Source organism: Castor canadensis, chromosome 3 (assembly GCF_047511655.1).
Source record: "Castor canadensis chromosome 3, mCasCan1.hap1v2, whole genome shotgun sequence".
NCBI lineage: Eukaryota > Metazoa > Chordata > Mammalia > Rodentia > Castoridae > Castor > Castor canadensis.
The window spans coordinates 168,730,866-168,751,700 of NC_133388.1; the positions used below are offsets into that span (position 1 = coordinate 168,730,866).

At 34.4% G+C, this 20,835-nt stretch overlaps 1 protein-coding gene across 3 annotated transcripts in view; it reads right to left on the bottom strand.

Moving 5' to 3' along the window:
• Positions 1-1,785: 1,785 nt before the first annotated feature.
• Nudcd1 (NudC domain containing 1) overlaps positions 1,786-20,835 on the bottom strand; it is a 55,583-nt gene continuing 36,533 nt past the window's right edge. Inside the window, exons 9-12 of one of the 3 annotated variants that reach the window (XM_074069059.1) lie at positions 9,384-9,439; positions 8,479-8,515; positions 5,417-5,576; positions 1,786-2,739 (exon numbers count right to left, since the gene is read on the bottom strand). In XM_074069059.1, coding sequence (XP_073925160.1) covers positions 2,447-2,739; positions 5,417-5,576; positions 8,479-8,515; positions 9,384-9,439 — 546 coding nt within the window. In that variant the 3' untranslated portion in view covers positions 1,786-2,446. Of the gene's footprint in view, positions 2,740-5,416; positions 5,577-8,478; positions 9,120-9,383; positions 9,440-20,835 lie in introns of those variants that run through there. The other 2 variants (XM_020180834.2, XM_074069060.1) reach the window with 2 other exon arrangements.

Sequence of the window (20,835 nt, forward strand, 5' to 3'; positions counted from 1 at the left end):
CCATGCAGTTGAGATTAGAGATGTATAGCACCTGTTTTCCCCAGGGTTGGTCTTGAACCATTAAGTCTCCCATTTGCAACTTCTGTATAGTTGGAATTACAGGTCTGAACTATCAGACTCAGACTAGAAAATTTTTCATGTTTCTGTCAATTGTAATTTTCAAGTTTTCAATAATAGTGTTTAAATTGTTCTTAAATTGGGTATTGACTTTTATAAAAATTTCTATTAATATTTCACTCTCCTTCTGCTTTCTTGCAATGCAGTAGCATTTCAGTGCCTAGTTTCTATACTTTGGAGTATTAGCATCCATTTTCCTTTATTATGAAGGCTATACTAAAATTTCTTCCTAATTCTATTTATTTGTGTATTACTGGCTCCATTCTTGACACCAGATAAGGAGAGCATTATTTAATAAGAAGTCAATGGGTACATTGTAAATGCAAATTCCTGATCATGGTGACTGGCTCATGAATGGGCAATTGACCCATTTAGAACCCATGATTCACAATAAGCACTTGCTGTGACTTCTGGGACAAGTGCTTGCATTGGATGAAGGGATATAAAGATAGTATTTGCCACTACAGTAAGAACAGCACTCAAATATAGGAACTGACAGGGGATGGAACTTGGTGGTTGTGAGAAACTAGTCTGCAATTATATCATCCAGTCCTACCTAGCAAGGCTTAAAGTCACACTTATTTTTGGACTTTTGGTAACATAAGCCAGTTCTCTTTTTGCCTGTCAGTTTGGGTCAGGTTTCTGTTGTTTGTACTCAAGAGGCCTGAATTCATGCTGAAAACAATTTTATTATGTAAGTATACTCTAAATATTGAGGTTTTATTCTAGATTTTTACATCTGAATTTATGGATTACTTCATTAATATTTTTATTAAAATAAGGGTTTAATAAATAAATTGCAATTGCTTTAATTTTTTTTTTTCAGTGCAAGGGATCAAACCCAGAGTCTCATGCATGCTAGGCACACACTGTATCACTGAGCTCCATCCTTAGCTCCTTCAACTGCTTTTTTAAAAGGGGGAATTTTTTGTCACTCCAAAATACTTTGACTCCTCAAAACTGCTTGTTTTTGAAAAGAAAGTTAAAAGTAACTTCTGTGATACTTTTAACAGGTAACTTCCTGTTACCACAAAGGGAAGAAAGAAGTAAATTTATGGGATCTTTTGATCCTGCAGTGAAGTTGTAAATCTTCTATTCTAAATAGTGGGAAAATATATTATATTCTTAACCTATTTAAATTTCCCTCCAGGAAACTAACATAGGTTATTTTATTTATTTTGCAATGCTTGGGATTATTCCAGGGCCTTGAACATGCTAGAGAAGTGCTCTACACTGAGCTATGCTCCTAGCCTTGACAAACCTTGAAGAAATAATAAGTATGAAAAAAATAAAACTCATGGTGAAAATAATTCAAAGTATAAACAGGATTATTTTATTTAAACTGTGAGAAAATTTGGAGAATTTACTTAATAAGGAGAATTTATAATTCATTCCTGTGTAGATTTACATTAATAGCCCCAAGTGAATCATCACCTCCAGCTGTTATACCTCCTTGTATGACATCACCTCTCACAAGGAGCCTAGGTTTGGTCATGTGGCTTGCTTTATCCAAAGGAACATTAGCAAATATGATAGAAGTACGGGCTGGGTAAGCTCTAGCACTGTGGAGCGTGCCCTCTTAGAATGTGTTCTCTGTAATGGGAAGAACCCACTTTAGACTAGTAGAGGTTGAAAGACCATGCAGAGCAGACAGCCAACTAACAGAACTATGAAAAATCATCAACTTTATTTTAAAAAAACACTGAGCTTTAGGTAGTTTGTCACAACAATGGATAATGTGGAACATTATCATCTTTATGGCAGAACAAACAGATAAAAACTAAACAAAACTTTGCTTAATTTGAAAAATAATAATGGATCCTCATTTCATGGATCCTTTAAAACTTTTGACCTGCTATATTTTTGCAAATCCCCCTTTATGTAGAGTAAGCTATTCAATCTATTTAAGTACTTATTTACAAAGCTAAACATTATATGTGTTACCCTATATATTCTCTGGGTATAGACTATACCAACATAATCCATGAACAGAGCACACGATAAATATTTTTATTTTTAAACACTGAACTGTACATGTTTCATATAAAAGAGGAGAGTCTAGTTGGTTTTTAAAAAATAATTATACTTGCCAATACAATCTTTATGTTTTTTACAGAAATCAATGTTCTCTAAATCTGTAGCTTCACTTAATAGCTTTTACAGAATCATAATGTCTTGGATACATTTCTAATATCCCTGAAATGATAAAAATTCATACAAGGTATTTTTACTTAAGACATTAATATATATCAGGGTATGGTATAACCACTTAGTCCTCCAGGTACCACTGAATACTTTTCCAGTACAGACAGCCAACATGTTGCAGAAGTTAATTCTCTGTATTTACTTTTATTAAAAAGAGATTTTTGGTAGTGAGAACAAATAATCTCTCATTTGTTGCCTGAAAGCCTAAAATAGGATCATTGGTTTCTAGGCTTGCTACTTGCTGCTTAGCAACCTGTCCGACGTGCCTTCCTTCCTTTCTGTTGTAAAGCACAGTAGGCATGGGAGTAGGCTGACGGTAGATGAATACTCGGCGCAGGCACTCACAAAGGGCTGCATAGGAGTAATTTGGAGCACAGGCAAAAAATTTTTTGTCTCTCTTTGATGCTTGGACATAACCTGCAAAGAATATAAAGACAAACAAAAGAAGTATACATTAAACAGAAGGGAGGGAATCATGATTTAACATTTACTATTATGTAATTTCTACTACAAATGAAAATGCTTAAATAAATGTATGTGGGTACCATAAATACTCAATAATGGTTGAATTCAGAACCATTAATGATTACCCCCAATCAATTTCTCTCCCAACTGCTGCAAAAATACAGCTTTATTTCCTAAGGAACAGGGCTTCCTTTCTTCAAGAAAATCACAATGTAATTCAATTCAATTTCCATGAATAATTAAAATACTAAAAATGTCTGAAATTTAACACTAAATACATTCTAAAAAAATCTCTAAATACTAATTAAAGATGTAGGTGGATGAATAACAGATATGGAATCACAAAATCATGTCTTCTCTTATGAAGTAAATGGGAAAATGTCTATAAGATACCATCATAGTTATTCAAGATTTGTTATATTAGATTTATTACTGTTTCTGCTCACAATGCATCCCTGAAGAATTAATCTTCTAAGTGTATTATCTCATTATCCCTATAATCCCTGTGTTTTTTGTTGTGTTTTTTGATGGTACTGAGGATTGAACTAATTCTTAAGCACTCTACGACTTGAGCCACACTGCCAGTCCTTTTGCTTTGCTTTTTTCAGATAGGGTCTCACACTTTTGCCTGGGCCAGGCCTCGGACTATGATCCTCCTACCTCCACTTCCAGAGTAGCTGGGCCTCTACATGTGCACCACCTCGATCAGTTTGTACCACTACATCTGGCTTCTTTTTGAGATTGGGTCTCACTAACTTTTCCCAGGATTAACCTTGTACCACAATTCTCCTGTTTTCCAAGTAGCTTAGATTGCAATTATGTGCCACCAAGCCTGGCCTGTGTTTGTGGTATTTTTAAACACCAATATCAACATTGTACGAGGACTCTATTGTATGTCAACTCCCCAAAATAGAACCTTGAGACCATTAGAAGCTAAAAAATCAATTATCTATAAAAATTTAATTAGAATATCCTGAAAACTAAATAAATTGAAAAATCTTAATTTTATCTTAAAATCATGTACATGTTTAAAAAGTATCTCTTCACAGATTAAAAGGTATTATGGGACAAAGTTACTGAATATTGTAACATGTGAGATAAAAAATGTTAACACCAATGAAAATTGAGATCTCATCAAACAACAACTGAGCAAAGCCATGAAGCAGACAGGTCTTCCTGGACTTAACTGTTAAGTAGGGTCTGAGGAGGGTAAAGTGAAGAGGATGTTGGTAACTACACAAGTAGTTTAGAGTTAGCTGTACAGGCCAACTTTGACAGATTAGTACATATTAGTGCATATTTAATGCAAAATTGATTTAACTTAGACTCAAGCATAGAATTCCTCTGAACTAAGAAATGGGCATACAAATGGAGGACATTAGCATCAAAATATTATACAGAACTTTCCTCTTACTGAAGGAAGAGTGAATAGAATTTTAAAAATATAAATTATAGTCGAGAGGCTAGAAATTGTGTAGTTAAACAAAATAAATTAATCTAACTTTGTATTTCAGGTCAAAAAGTCCATCTGAAGTTTGAAATAACTAGTTTAGTACCCTACATTATTAGCTATAAGAGTAATTGACAAATCTCTGCAGCTAGCCATTAAGATGTAAACTAGGCATTAAGATGCATAATTTTACTTATTGCTGCAGTTTAAAATAACCTTTTGATAGAACAGTAACTGTGATTAACTCACGTAAAAAAATTTCTCCCATACAATACAAAATGTATTTTGACATAACATTAATGATTGCATAAGTCCACAATTATGTAGTTTAAAATTTTTCAAGCCCTAGTTCTGAAACCAGAATTTTCTCTTTGAAACCACTGTTTTTTCTCTTACCACTCTGCATAAGTCTTTTCATTACAATGGCTATTTTTAGATTCTTCTGAACCTAAGTTTAATAATGGATGCCTCCTAATGAGACATGTGCATTATCTTAGGGCAAAATTCTATTATGTTTTTATTTTTATTTTTTAATTAATTTTCTTATTAGGATATATTTGTTGTACAGGGGGGATTCATTGTAACAATTCCAAATATGCTTATATTGTACATTCGTTAGATAACCCCCAACTCCCTCCCCACCCCACTTAAAACTATTTCAAGAGATTTCTTTGTTCTATGTTGCATGAGTATATGAAGTCCATCAACCATATTCCCACACTTTAATCTCCTTTGCTCACCCTCTCCCCTCCTACAAGTATCCCCCTCATATGCTGTACCTATTTTACAGTCTTGTCTTTTGTTATGTTTTTAAAGACTGCTCTGAATAAACCTAAATGCAAGTTTCATGCAGGATACTGTAAAAGCTCTGTGTTCATACTGTAATACTGTGTAGCTTACAGAATTAAAACAAGCAATAACTGACTAGAATGAGTCAAGTGGTTAGAAAACTATTTTCATTTCTACTCTGTGTTGATCTTGTACACAAGTATAAGAACAGATTACTCCTACTGTTCTAATAGTACTAACCCCATTAACTATAACATAAGCAACCAAATCATAGCGTAAATACATCTGCATGTAATTGGGCTGCTCAAGTTAAAAAGGAAAAGAGAAATTAAAAATAATAATGACTCATTTTTGACCTAATGGAAATGCTGTCAGAGGGCAGGCTTATACCTAGTGCATTGAATGTTGCAATGTGCTCCCACATGTCATCTTGTTTGCCAGAGTGTGGTTGCCAGAGCAGGGCATCAACATCGTGGCGCAAACAGAAGCAGGGCATTTCTTTAGGATCCACTATGACAGAGAAAAGGTACTGGTTGCTTCCAAGATTCACCTAAAATGTGACAAAAATAATTTATTCAACAACAAATTAATAGTAGTGACAAAACCTGACAACACTAAGTGTAAAAAACTGTAAGACCTAATCCTTATAACCATTCCTGAAAGAAATGTACTACTGTTACACACTCATTTTAAAGCTGAGAGAAGTGATATACAGGGCATTTAACTTGTTCAAGGTCAGCCTAGTAATAAGTTGTGAAGATAAATTTGGGCTCAGAGTCATGTTCTTAACCACTACACTATTTCTCAACTGTTAGCTGGTTTAAAATGTAATATAAAGCATCAATTTCATAATCAGAACCATTTTAAACCAAAGAATACAAACATTAAACTTATTAATATTAACTTGTAATGATTACCAAGAACGGCAGCTATTAGAACTTATGAGCATATTCTACGTGCCATGCATGTTATAAATATTAATCTTCTCAACAACTCATGAAGCTGTTATCATCCTCACTTAACAGATGAAAGAACAGTCTTGGAGAGACTGAGTAATTTGTTCTGAGCTACAAAGAAAAATCACAATACTGGGATTCAAACTCCAACCTGTTCATTAATCACTTAGTTTAGTGTATCGGTGAATTATGGTATTAATGTCAATATTTATTATGCTAATGATTAAGCTAATGATTGTTATTGCAATATTGATGCCAAAAGGATACATTTCAGTACAAAATCACCAAATTGAGACTTATAATTGGATTCTACTTACAAGAATATGTCTCACAATGGATACAGTGCAACTGTACTCCATTTTAGAAATATTATTATCAATGCCAGACTATACATCAACAAAAAAACACATCAAATAAAATGTGCACAGTACATGATAAATACTGAAATGAGTCTTTGGGAATACTGAAGTCTATCTTACAGTTAGAAAAGTTGGCTGAAAATTTTGTGAGAAAAAAATCTTATGATTAGGTTCTTAAAGAAATGCTAACTGGAGTTTATTAGGAGCTTCCACACTTAACCAAGCACATAGATAGTTCTCTTGTGCTTTTTAGTTCTTGCCTGTAAGAAAAATATACAAACTGGCTTAAATGACATTTGTGAAAGCTTCTCAAAATCTGATCCAAACATACCTTTCCAACACTGGCTCCTATTACTCGTTTTAAAACATTTAGCATGTACAACCATTATGGAAAGCATTATGGTGATTCCTCAAAAAGCTAAAAACAGAACTGCCATAAAATCCAGTGATATCGCTCCTGGGCATATATCCAAAGGAACGTAAGTCAGGATATAACAGAGACACCTGCACAGTGATGTTTATCACAGCACTGCTCACAATAGCCACGCCATGGAAACAACCTAGATGCCCTACAACTGAGGACTGGATTAAGAAAATGTGACATATAATGGAGTTTTACTCAGCAATAAGGAAGAATGGCATCATGCGTTTGAAGGTAAATGGATGCAATTGGAGAACTTCAGGTTATGTGAAGTAAGCCAGGTTCAGAAAGTTAAAGGCTGAGTGTGGAAGACAGATAAAAAAAATAGACATATACCTAAAAGCAAACATGACCATGTGTAAATTTATATGTAGAACATGTTTGTAATAGTAGAATTACACTATGGAACTCAGAGAAGGAGAGAAAGGAGAAAATAAAGTGTCGATAATATCATAATATATAGCATCCGTGAAGGTAGAGGTTATAAGGATGTGTACTGAAAGCTACTGAAAACTGAGGGCTGGGAGAAAAGGGGTAAGGGAGAGTAATGGAATGGGATAAACAGACCAAAGTAAAGTATACTCACAGCAGGGATACACTGAAAAACCCCTTTGAACACTGACTTAGAAATTAATAACGAAAGACAGGACTGTAAAATAGGTACAGTGTGTGTGGGGGGTACTTGTGGGAGGGAGAAGGGTGAGATTAAGGTGAGGGAACGTGGTTGATGGACTTCATATACTTACATGAAATAGAACAATGAAATCTCTTACAATTGCATTAAGTGGGGCAGGGAGGGGGTTGGGGAGAGATGGTAATCCAGCCAATGTACAATATAAACCTGTTTGGAATTGGTCACAATAAATCCCCCTGTACAATGAATATATCCTAATAAAAAATAAAAAGAATAAAAAAAACCATTCAGCATAATTGGATCACATTTAGCTTATCTCCCCTACTTTCTCACTCCTTTGTTTATGCTGTTTTCTACTTGCTGCATATCCTGTTGTATGCAAAAGGCATCTTTTTTATTTTAGTGGTACTGGTACTGGGGTTTGAACTTAAGGCTCCCTGCTTGCTAGGCAGACCTCCCTCCACCTATTAAGCCAAGCCTCCTTCACAAATGTGATATTTTCCTCCAAGAAGCTTTCTCTAATGTTAATAGAAAATGTTAACATAACAATTTACTTATCCCTTTGCTATGGAACTTGTAAACTGTACTTTTGTAGTCTTTGAGAGTATGAACTTGGCCTTGGGGAGGATACTGAGGCCCTGTCTTATCCCCTTATAAATTCAGTAGTAATAACATGCATTTCACATTGTTGTAAGTAAACAATATATTTCAAACACTTGCGCAGTGGTTGGCACTTACAGCATCCTGAATATGTTCATTTTTGTCATTCTACACTTCTATGCATTCAACTTTGTGTATTACTGGTATTTCAAATTAAACAAATGAGGTGAGCAACATTAATGAGAAAAGATATAGCAGTGCTGGAGTGTATTCCTGAAGCTCACATAGTACTCATATAAGTTTATGTCTAGTAAATACGTACAAAATAGTAACCCAATTACCTCTTTCTTCATCTGAGAATATTTACTTTAGACATGCATTTCTAGACTTGAGAATCATGTAAAAAATAAAAGAATTAATTGTTCTGTCACTATAAATTCCATTTTTAGTTTCAAACATATTCGCATTGCCTTCAATTTTACCTTCCTATGGGTATGCTTCAGTAAATAGTTTGTGGATCTGCGAGACAAAAGTTGGTAAAGTTATACTTCACATAGATTTGGATTAATACACTCAAAACTAACTTCTGAAAGCTCTGAAAACAAAGTACACTTACAAAAAAAAAAAAAAAACCTTCTCAAATTTTGATGCCAGTAGTGTAATGGCATATAACTACTGTGAGATAAACAGTTCTATTGTGATGACTTCCCTCACCCACCTCTCTGGTACTGGGGATTGACCCAGGGCCTTGCCCAGGCTAGGCAAAAGTCATGTCAACCCCCTTCCAGCCCTTTCCTTTGTATTTTGGTTTAGATATAGAGTCTCACTAACTTTGCCCAAGATGGCCTTGAATGCTGGATCCTCCTGCCTTTGCCTCTGAAGAAGCTAGAATTACAGGAGTGTACCACAGTGCCAAACTGGGATGGTCAATTTTGACTGTTAACTTGATTGGGTTGAGAAATGCCTAGGAGGTTAGCAAAGCACAACTGTGGGTGTGTCTATGAGGGAGTTTCTAAATACAGTTAGATCATGAGGGTACTGACCTAATCAACGGTTCAACCCCTTGATGAATTCAAAACTTGAGTAGATTACTGAAAGGTGGTAGGACCATGGAAGTTAAAGCCTAGGTAGAGGAAATAGGTCACTTTGGATTGTGCCTTTCAAAGGTATACTTGGCCCTGGCCCCCTTCCTGTTATTTCTGCCACCATGGAGTGAGCAGTCTCTGCCACATGCTCCCAAAACCATGATATTCTGCCAGGCCTCAGGCCCAAGAAGCAGATTCAGTTCACCTTGATCTGAAACCTCTGAAACTGTGAACCAAAATAAATCTCAGGTAGTTTGACATGCAACAAAAATCTGGGTATAGCTGGGTGCAGGAACTCATACCTGTAATCCCAGTCACTCAGGCAGCAGAGATCAGAAGAATCACAGTTAAGGCCAGCCTGGGAGAAAAAGTTAAAGCAAATCCATCTTAACAAACAAGTAATGCATGTTGGGAGAATTATGACCTGAGGTCAATCACAGGCAAAAAATGCATGAGACCCTGTCAAAAAAGGGCTTGAGGTTGTGGCTCAACTGGTAGAGTGGCTGCCCAGCAAGCATGAAGCCATGAGTTCAAACCTCACTGTTTTCACAAAAATGTCAACTTCACTTACTGTCAACATAGTAAGAAACTGTGGTATTACTCAATTTATTAAACAAATTCTAGTCTCTTTGTTCTTCATCTAAGAATCAAGTAGTCTACACACAGTTAAATAACAAAAAGGTGACTGCACTGCAAGGTATTCTTAGGTTGGTCAGTTGCCACATAGGAAGACAAGCTTCTGCTTCCATTGAAAGGTTCCAACGAAGAGTGGCTGAAGGAAATGCATATAAATACTGCTTTTTAAGTTAACACTTGAAAAAATGTTTGGTTGCATCCTTCTCACTTTGGAATCTCCTGGTTTCTGTTTATGCCTTTCATTACTTTTCCTGACTCACTGCACTGACTGGGACCTGTAGCATGAAGTTTCAGTGATAGCCAGGCAGCATGGTGGTGCATGTTTGCATTTCCAGCACCCAGGAGGCTGAGGTGGGAGAATAACTTGAACTCAGGAGCTGTGACCCATGACAAACAAACAAATAGTAATAGGGAGAGAAGACTTTGGTGTGTTCCTAGTCTCAGTAGGAAGCTTTTGGCCTTTTACCATGAGTATGATGTTATTTGAGATTCTGAGACAGTTACCTTTGACCCCTAGTTTGCTGAGCATTTTTCTCATAAATGGGTGGTAAATTTTGTCTAATTCTTTTGTTGCATCTACTACAAAGATTAAATGCTTTTCTCTTTAAATTTGTTGGTATGGTGAATTAGTGATTACTGAATGTTGACTCAGCTTTGAATTCCAGGATACACTCCACTTGGTCATGATGTATTATCCTTTCTACTTGTTGCTGTATTTGACTTACTAACTTTAAAAAAAAAAAAAACAGGATTTTCATGCTTGTATTCATGAAGGATATTGTTTTCTTTTTTTCCTCTCTCTTCTTATAATGTGTCTGACATCAGGGTCACTGATGCTTTGTAAGATAAGCTGGGAAATTTTTCTCAAAGATTATACAGAACTGGTGTTTATTCATTTGACAGAATAAAACAATGAAGACATAGTCTAGGCATGAGGATTTATTTCTTGGAAAGTTTTTAATATTAAATTCAACCTCTTTAACAGATGTATTGAGGTTATTTTTTGAGTGAAATTTAGTAATTTTTGCCTTTCAAGGGATTTGTCTTTCACATAAACTGACAAATAAATAGAAGTATAGTTGTTTACAACGTTCCATTACTATGTGTTAGTGACTTTAGGATCTGTGCTGATATCCCCATTGTTTTATTCCTCGTATTGGTAATTTTTTTCCTTTTTCCTTGACCAGTCTGACTAGAGATTTACCAATCTTACTCTCTTCAAAGTAAGATTTTATCATCAGTTCTATTTGAGTATTCAATTCCATGGTTATTTTTGTTGTTGAAGATAACTCTTATCTTCATAGTTTCCTTCCTTGCTTTTCTTTTCCTAGTTTCTTCAGGTGGAAGCTCAGATGAGTAAACAGATTTTTTTTTTTCTTTTCTAATCTAACATGTAATTCTTCTATGACTCCTGGGTTATTTAGAAATGAGTTGCTTAATCTTCACATATTTGTGAGTTTTCTGGATTTTTGCTATTAATTTCTAATTTAATTCTCTAATGGTCAGGGAACATTATTATTATTATTTTTTAAACTTTTTTTTAGTGGCCCATAATATGGTCTATTTTGGTGAATGTTCCACAGCTCTTCTGAGATTACAAGTAGTTAAATTAGTTACATATCAGACATTTATTACTGTCCCACAGCTCTTGGATGTCCTTTTTTTTTTAATTCCTTCTTTTATTTCCCCTCTTTGATTTCAGTTCTGGTAATTTTAACAACCTATCTTCATGGTTACTGATCTTTTTCCCATGGATGTACTGAATACATTCATGAGTTTCTTTTAAAGATTCTTCCCTTGCTACTTTTTTTTTTAAAGCATTTTTCATTTTATTTTTTTGCACTTTTTATCTCTCTGCTAAAATCTGACACTTAACTCATTTATGGGTATCTATCTTTTCCACTATGCCTTTAACATGCTAACCACAGTTTAAATTACTTGTCTGATAGTTCCAAAACACAGGTTATGTCTGAGTCTAGTTATATTGATGCTGTTTCTCAACAATGGGGTGTTTTACTTCTTTGTATCATACAATTTACGACTGAATATTGGTCTTCCTGTGTAAAAGAGAATGAGTTAAATAGTATTTATGTCTTGGAATAAACAGTTCTTCTAGGCCATTAGTGTAGCTGGGCTGCTGAGACAGGGCTGATCTGAGTGAGCTTTGTTGTTGCTATGGTTAGCTTTAAAATCATTTTGTGTTCTGATAGGAACTAGGTTTCTGGAGGATTTTCCTCAATGGTACCTGACCACTGTCAGTGTTAGGCATCCTTTGGGCACTTAAAGTCTCTCCCTTTGTTTTTTTTTGCATCATGAATTCTTTTATAATGTTTAGATTTTTAAAATATATATATGCATTCCATTCCAATTGAAAAATAGCTGGTTGATAAAATAATCTAGATTACTTTATTCAACAACTATTTACTGAGCATCTACTTTGTATTAATCCCCAGTTTTAGTGCCAGGAACACAGCTGTGGGTGACCATTGTGAATCATTTTCCTCAAAGATCTTGTGTGTTTCTGGAAGGAGAATAACAAAATTTTCTGATGAATTCTGTTCAGTCTTGTTAATTTGGGCTGCAACTTTACAAGTGTTTTCTTTGGATGTGCCTTTTTATATATAAGTGAATATCTTTACATGAAATGGTAACTCTATAAACACCTTCTTTGGAACCGACACAATAATTATCATCACAATTTAGACAGGCCTTGCAGAATGGGACAGTAAGAAGAGGTCCATGTTCATGCCTCTCTCTATACATGGACCTCTCATTGAAGATTTTCATTCTCCTTGCAAAAAAAAAAAAATTCTGATCTCTCTGCCTTTATTTATAGTTTTTCTATTAAGAGTTCCAATGTCCTCTCCCTTCGCATGTAAATGAACTTTTTAGGATTCTGGTCTATTTAAAATCTTGAAGATTGAGAGCATCCTCTGGGTACCTGAAGTCTCTGTTGTTTTGTTTTTGTTTTTTTTCCTTTGAGCTTGCTAGAGCTCTACCTCTTGAGCCATGCCCCAGCCCTTTTTGTTTGTTTTTTCAAACAAGGTCTTCTGTTTTTTGCCTGGGCTGGCCTGGACTGTGATCCTCCTATTTATACTTCCTGTATAACTGGGATGACAGGTGTGGGGTACACGCTCAGCTATTGTTTGAGATGGAGTCTCAATAACATTTTGCCTGGGCTGGCCTCCAACTGTGATCCTCCTGATGTCTGTGCCGAGTAGTTGAGATAACAGGCACGAGCCACTGTGCCCAGCACCAATCTATGCTCTTGATCTTTCTTCAGTGGTATGCTGCTGTTGCCTACTTCTTGGCGTTTCCTAGCCTGAGGACAGGAGAAGTGGGTATGGAGAGTTGAAGGCAGTGTTCTTCACTTTTGCTAAGGCCTCATTCTCTAGGTCCTCAGTTTTAGAGTCCGGGCGTTTTTAATGATGCTAATTTTCTCCAGGAGCAAGGGACTTCCAATAATATGTGTGCCTGCCTGCCTGTCCCCTGACATAGAGATGTGTTTTCTTCCCTTTCTTTTCCACAAGCTGCAATGAGTCTTCCTCTGAGCCACTGAGGAGCTAGGATATGATGCTCTTCCTTCTGAAGCTTAGGCTTTTTTTGTTTTTAAATGTCCTCTTATTTAAAAAATTTTTATTGTTGTGCTGGGTAGGGGTACATTGTGGTATTTACAAAGGTTCTTATAATATATCAAATATATCATACTTGAATTCACCCCCTCCGCCATTCTCCTTTATCCCCCCTCTCCCCTCATTCCTGAAATAGTTTCAACAGATACCACTTTTCTTTTTATATACATGTGTACCCAGTTATTTTTACCATATTCATCCTCCCACACCCTTTCTCCACCCTCCACGGTGTCAACTTCTCCCAAGAGGACCAAGGGACAGTCTATGCAGGATGACATGCTTTTATTCCACAGCATAAGATACTGCCCTCCTCCAAATCTATACCACCACAGAGCTTATCTTAGTCTTCTCAGTTCCTAGGCTTCCTGGCTAGCACCTGTCCATAAAGAACATAGTGTAAGTGTGTGTGACTTCCCTTAGGTCTGTGAATCACAAGGGCTCTATAGTTTATTAGCAAACACTAGGCCTTTTGTAATATGTTAGATAAATCATTCTTATTCACTTATATGGCAGTCCTATTTTCCTCCCATGCTTTGGTGAGCCCCAGTGCTCCTATGCCACCTTACCTTAGTGGTCCCACTTTTAGGTAGTTGGCTGCTCTGTGACCTTAGTTCTCTAATGAATACATATATATATATATTTTTTTTTTTTTTTTTTTTTTGGTTTTACTAGAGTTTGAACTCAGGGCAAGTGCTCTACCACTTGAAATACTCTACTAACCCACTAATGGATATTTTTAGACTGAAGATTAGGTAACATAGGCTTTTTTGTGATACTGGGAGTGATAATCTTTTCAACTTTCTACATCTGAAGAAGCAGGAATTCCTTGATAACTATTTATGAACTTGCTTAAAAAGTTTAAAACTTCAACTTATAATCAGCAAACTGGTGATAGTTCAATCTTTAAAAGACATTCCATAATATACAAGCAGGCAAATTGTAGTGGAGGATCTCGTTCCCCTAGCTATTGCTGACAGAATCAAAGGTAAGCACCTAACCCAAAGGCAACTATCTTTCAACCATTGATTTTATCAGACAGAAGTTCTCAGACAGAGAACTTCCACTTACTCAATGGAAAAAACCCTCTCTTTTGGGAAGTCTATTTGCTCAAAACAGACAACTGAAGCTAAGGAATGAGGTAGAAAACAGTGAGAGTTTAATAAGCAGAAACCATACTATAAAATAGAAAGTGATGGAAGGATCAATGGTTAGAATGTTCAGCAGAAGCAAAAACAATGTAATCATAATGGTAAAGCACTGTTGATCCTCAAGAGACAAGTAGATGACCCAGTCATCAGAACTATGCACGAAAAGTGTTTCACCTCTTCTTCAGACCTGATTTGCCAATGCACTGATTCCCAGAACGACCTTGAGTTCTCCATGAGACCTGAAGAAATTGTTTCCATTGTTCCTTGGAGTCCCTACATGTGCTCGCATGCATCACTTAAGGTTTTCCCTGTGCTTTGCAACCTCAAAAAGCTTAGATTACTGAATTTTGTTCAAAAGAAAAGGAAATCAGAATTAAGGTCATAAAGCAATCAAAATGATTTTGCTAAGTGAATGATATGAAGTGTGATAAAAACCACAGTTTAATTTGTATTTTGTATGGTCCTATAGAGACAGAAAATCACAATATTAGAATAAGAAAGAAAATGTTTGAGGAACAAAGACACTGTGCTAAATCTGAAGTGGAAAAAACAGAAGTGAGACATTATCCACTATCTGGCAGGACAATTACCTGAAAGAAACAAGAACAAGATGTTTAAAAGGCTCCTGAATCAAGAACAGATCCATATGGCTGGGAGTGTAGCTCAGTGGTGGAGTGCTTGCCAACCACGTGAGGTTTTGGGTTCATCCCCAGCACCACAAGAAACAAATAAGCACCCCCCATCAAAAAGAAAAAAGAAAAAAAAAGATGCTACAAATCCCATTTTTCACTAGAGAATTTATGTATTCTGGTTATGAGCCAAATTTCATCAAGCTCACAACTTGGCAGACAAGCACAAAATAGGAAAGCAAATTAAGAAAGAAATTGATGGCTGCTTTGGGCAGACATACTGTCAAGTTTACTAGTAGTGTAAAGAATCCTAAACCAAGTAAAATCAGAAACAAAATTTTTAAATGGAGTAGGCTGAGGCTACTTATTGTAGGGACAAAGAGTCCCTAATTGCTTCAAATGTCCCTGTATTACAACATAAATACACAGCACAGCACTGTAACTGATGCTCACACCAGTGACACACAACATCAGTTAAATATTACTTTCTCTTCAGAATGTTTTATGTAAGATATTGGGCAAAACCCAAATTTTAGTAAGATTTTTTAAACATAATTTTTGCATTTAAACAGGAGAAATTAATTTATCTAGATAAGTTTATTTATTTGGAAATTTATTCCTTGTTAATGTCAAATAAATGTAATATCACATAAAAAAGAAAAACAACCCAAATTCATAAACCCTATGGCCAATAAAATATAATTCCACATTAATTTTGTTCTCATGTTTATTACAGAAAAGGTTGTAGTTATCTTTGAAGTACCAATGGAGACTACAATTAGAGCGAAATATCCACTAGAAAAAATTTGAAATGCACACTACACTTCAAGAATTCAATTGGTTGGCTTCTAATTCTCTTTGCAGAACACCAGCAATTAAAGAATACTGAAGATTAAATGTCAAAGTGAAGACATTTAAACAACCTTTAATTACTGCTACTATCAAATAAAGTTGAAAATAATAGTAAGAAAAAGATTTCATCTATTTAGAAAGAAATGACTTGCTGGGATGCTAAATTAAAACTTTAGGTTCAAATTCACATTCTATACAGAAAATAAATTGTTAAAAATATTTAATCTGATATATATATTTCTGAGTGGATATATATATTTACTATCTTATTTAATCTTCACTACCTCATAACTAGGACTTTGATCCACTTTATAGAAGAGGAAACCCAATCTCAAGAGGCTGAAAGATTTAAGAAGCTAACAAGCAGTGGCTGTAATGCAAGTTTAGATGTGCTTCATCATTAGACTACTCTCCCAAAGCCCATTTTATAGTAATTATTAAGCAATTATCTGCAAGGCTATTTCAGACATGATATTCCACATACTATAAGACATGTTTATATTCTAGTTTTGTCAGTTAAACTGTAGTTTTGGGTTTTGGCTTTTTTTGGTTTTTTTTGGTGATACTAGGGTTTGAACTCAGGGCCTCATGCTTGCTAAGCAGGTGCTCTACCAACTTGAGCTACTCCATCAGCCCAAGTTAAGTTGTATAAAGAAAGTTGCTCATGCATTTTGTATCTAAAACTGATGTCTGAAAATAGAAAAGTGTTATAAAATTTTAAGTTGCATTTTCGTTTGAACACTCATTCATTAAGTTATGTATGTAATTAAAGACCTCTTTACCTTGACTAGATTCTAAGAAAATATATTAGCTATGAAGTACATTTTATGGAAATATAGTGTATAAAATCTGTTAGAAAATAACATCTACTTAAAAACATAAAAAAATGGACAATTTTTCCAGTTTCAAAAATTATTAAATTGGAACTTTAGCTGTGCTGCACAGTATATTGATATCAACGTTCACTGACCATTGTAATGTGTATACATATAAATGTATCAAATAACGGAAGTATGTATCAGGAAATAAAAAGTGCTACAAGAAAAAAGAGAAAGAAACAGGTGAGAAAATAGATAATGTGGTTGTATTTTACATTGGTTAGTAGGGGATGGTAGGTAGCATGTGAACAGAGGTATAAATAAAGTTAAACAGTGCAAAAGGCAGAACATTTCAGGCAAAGAGAGCAACAAATGCAAGTGTCCTGAGGGGAAAGCAAGTTAATACATTTGGGGAATAGCACAAAGGCCAGTATGGCTAAAGAAAAGTGACCCAGAGAAAAGGGGTAGAAAATGAAAGATAATCAGGATTGGATACTAGTGTTTTTTAAACTATTGGTCTCAACAATCAAGACAGTATGTAAAAAAAGAATTTTCTTTCTTTGTAAAAACAGAATATATTAGCACAGAATACTTCATATAAGGATAGTACTTACCTTGTGAAATTCTTCATCAGATTTGTGTGTGTGTATGTTATCTAAATTTATAATGTATCACATAAATGAGTCATAGAAAGTTTGAAGTCTGCTTATAGACCACAGTAAGGACACTGGACATTATTCCTAAGATGACACATAGGAACCCACTATAGGGAAGATAGCAATAGAAAAATGCCATAACCTACTAACTCCTTTAAAAGGGTTACTTTGATCTTCACAAAAGTACTTATTATTAATTTTAAAGGGAAGATAACTTTAGAGTAGGAAAACCTGGTAGACACAACATAATCAAATGTAACACCACAAAAGCAGGGAAAAGATGACACCTAATTCTGCCTAACATGATACGTGGAAAAGAAACATATGTAACATTCAAATGCAGATCAAATCTGAGTAGGAAATATTACATGATTCCAAATTGAGAGACAGTGTATAGAAGATGTGAAATGAAGCCAGGGTCAATAAGCTGTTCCAAATTAAAGGAGACTAAAGAGACACCAAAACTAAATGCAGTATTAACATGGGTTAGATCCTGAATCAGGAGCAAAAATTGCTATAAAACACATTATCTGAACATGATCTCCAAATTAAAGTATTGTATCTATTAAATTTCCTTATTACTACTATGTGTGTGTATGTGTGTGTGTGTATATATATATAGTATTTATGTAGTATAGCATATAGTACTATAGTATTGTGTGTATATGCACATACAAAACCTTTATTTTTAACATGTATGTGAAATGTTAGGGGTAAAGGAACAATGTACCTGCAATTCACTCCTAAATGTTTCAGCAAAAACAGAAAAATAGAGAAAAAATAAATGTGGTAAAATGTTAGCTACTGCTAAAATCTAAGTGAAGGATAATGTTAAGCACTGAGTTGAATCCTCTCAAAATTCAGCCATAGTTGTCTTAATGAAAAGTAGCTGAGCAATCATTTGAGCCACCCTGTAAGAGCCAATTTTGGCAAATATTTTCTCAAAAGTTAATGAAGTGACACTGTCACTTCAAGATTAAATCTGGAAATCATGTTGCCAATGACAAAATTTGAGCTTTCAAACAAAACAGAATTTTGAAAACTTACATTCAATAGCATGAGGATAGCTTGTCTACACTGTTCTGATGAGATCACTAGCATGATAACAAATGTGGCACGTGTGCACATGTGTGTGTGTGTATATATGCATAACAAAATAGATCAACATTTGGAAATTCTACATGATGTAGAGAATAAACATTTCCAAATGATCTGCATGTGTGAAGCATGCCTCTAAAGTGCCTCAAAAAAAATAATGAATTTGAAAGAAACAAGAGTATGAAAAAAATCACAGGAATGATCTCAGACTCCACACTGCAACTAATCTTGAAGAAATTAACACTTGTTGAGTTCTAGTGTAACATCAAAGGAAAAACCACCATTACCTGAAAACATTAAGTACTTCCCTCTTTTCCAATTATAATCTATGAACCTTTATTTTCTTCACATACTTCAATCAAAACATACTCAAATATATTGATTACAGAAGGAGAATCCAAGTATGTTCTTGCACAAATATAAAACATGTCATTCTCTTACATTTTTTTGTGTTGGCTTTGGAAAATGTCCTAATTTTCACTAGAAAATACTATTTATGTTAGGAGGCAATGAATTATTATAAATAAATTAATTACATTTTTCTTACTTTAATGTCTAATATAGTAAATTTTGGTAGATAAATTTCAAATATAAAAATTAATTGCCCCAAAGAGCTTAAGAATATAAGGGAGTTAAAGGACCAAAAAGCATGAGAACAACTTGTTTGGATACTTTCTAAATGTATTTATCTTCTCTATAATTTCTGAACCTATCTATGATATCTTCTTGAAAGAATTAACACACAGAGTACATGCCTCTTCTAATTCCTTTCATAATGAGAGTAACATAAAAGCATCATTTGTTTTTAACTTGTTTCCTTTCTCAGTGGATTTATTTAAAAGCTACAAATTATCTATTTATCTATCTATCCATCCATCCATCCATCCATCCATCCATCCATTCTCTGAGACAGAGTTTGCCCACAATGGCCTCCAATTCCTCAAGTGATCCTCCTGTCCTGGCCCCCTAAGTAGCTGGGACTACAGTCACACACTACCATGACCAGCTGTAAATATTCTTTTCAGCTATTTCAATCTTATGTTTCAAACATGAATACCATCTAATGTAAGAAATTCACTGTAATCTAATTTTTAAAAAATATCATACCACCTTTTGGCCATTCGAGTGTAATTTGATCATGACAGATCAGTTATCTCCTATAGAAATAAAATGGGGGTGAAATTCATTATTTAAACTTTTCTAGTAGCCAGTATTAAAAAGAAACAGGAAAAATTAATTTCAATTAATATATTTTACTTAACCAAATATATCTAATCCATCATTTCAATTTAAAACGATAAACATTTACTAAAATACTTATTCTTATTTTCATGTATATTTTGGGGAATTTGTCATTTAAAATATAATGTTCTGATCTTTTTGCTAAGTATCTTTTCTAAAACTGTAAGGATGTATACTGACCATTCCATATAAGTTAAGATTGTCCAAAGTCTAGACAAATGAAATCAAGAAGAAAGAACTTTAAATAAACATGGCAGACAGATGTCAGACTTAAAATATAAATTCTCTGTGAAATATCTGGCTTGGTTCCTTAAATATATGCACTGAAACACATCCAAGCATCATAGCCTCCTTAATTCTCTTCCTCCAATGACAAGCCAACTGGTACCCTCTTGGGTACACCAGAAACTATTTTTGTTATAGCTTTATAAATAAAGCTATATTTATGCAAGTTTACATTAAGGTTTATGTAGTATTGTAATATTAAATTTGTATTTAGAATGAAGATGAACTTAGTACTATTTATTAGAGCCATTCCACTTATGTTTATTCTACTACCCTAATTATATCTGAACAGCAATGTTTATGCATTCTTACTTCACTGTATTTTTGTCTGTATTTATAAAAATGACTAATAATAGGAAAATCAAAGTTCTGATATTCTAAAAGTAAATTGTGGCCTTAAATTTAACCCAACTGAAACAAAGATAAGATTATTCAGTGTTAATTATATACTAATTAGACTTAAACCAGCAATCAAAACACTAAATTGTGACTAAAAAGTTAAAAAGTACATAAAAATTGCTATAAATGTTTCACTAAATATTGTCTCTAAGAGTTATGGTACAAAGAGACTGTTAGTATAATTTCTTTATTTTTCTGAAGATAGAACCTGCTTATCACACAAGTCTATCATTCATGTTCTTTAGAGGCATTTTACTTTGAAGTAGGTACTGACTGTAGTGACCTAGAATCTCCAAATTCAAATTTATGGTACTAGTGTTTAGGGAAAATCATGGCCAAGCATACTGGAAGTCCACAGA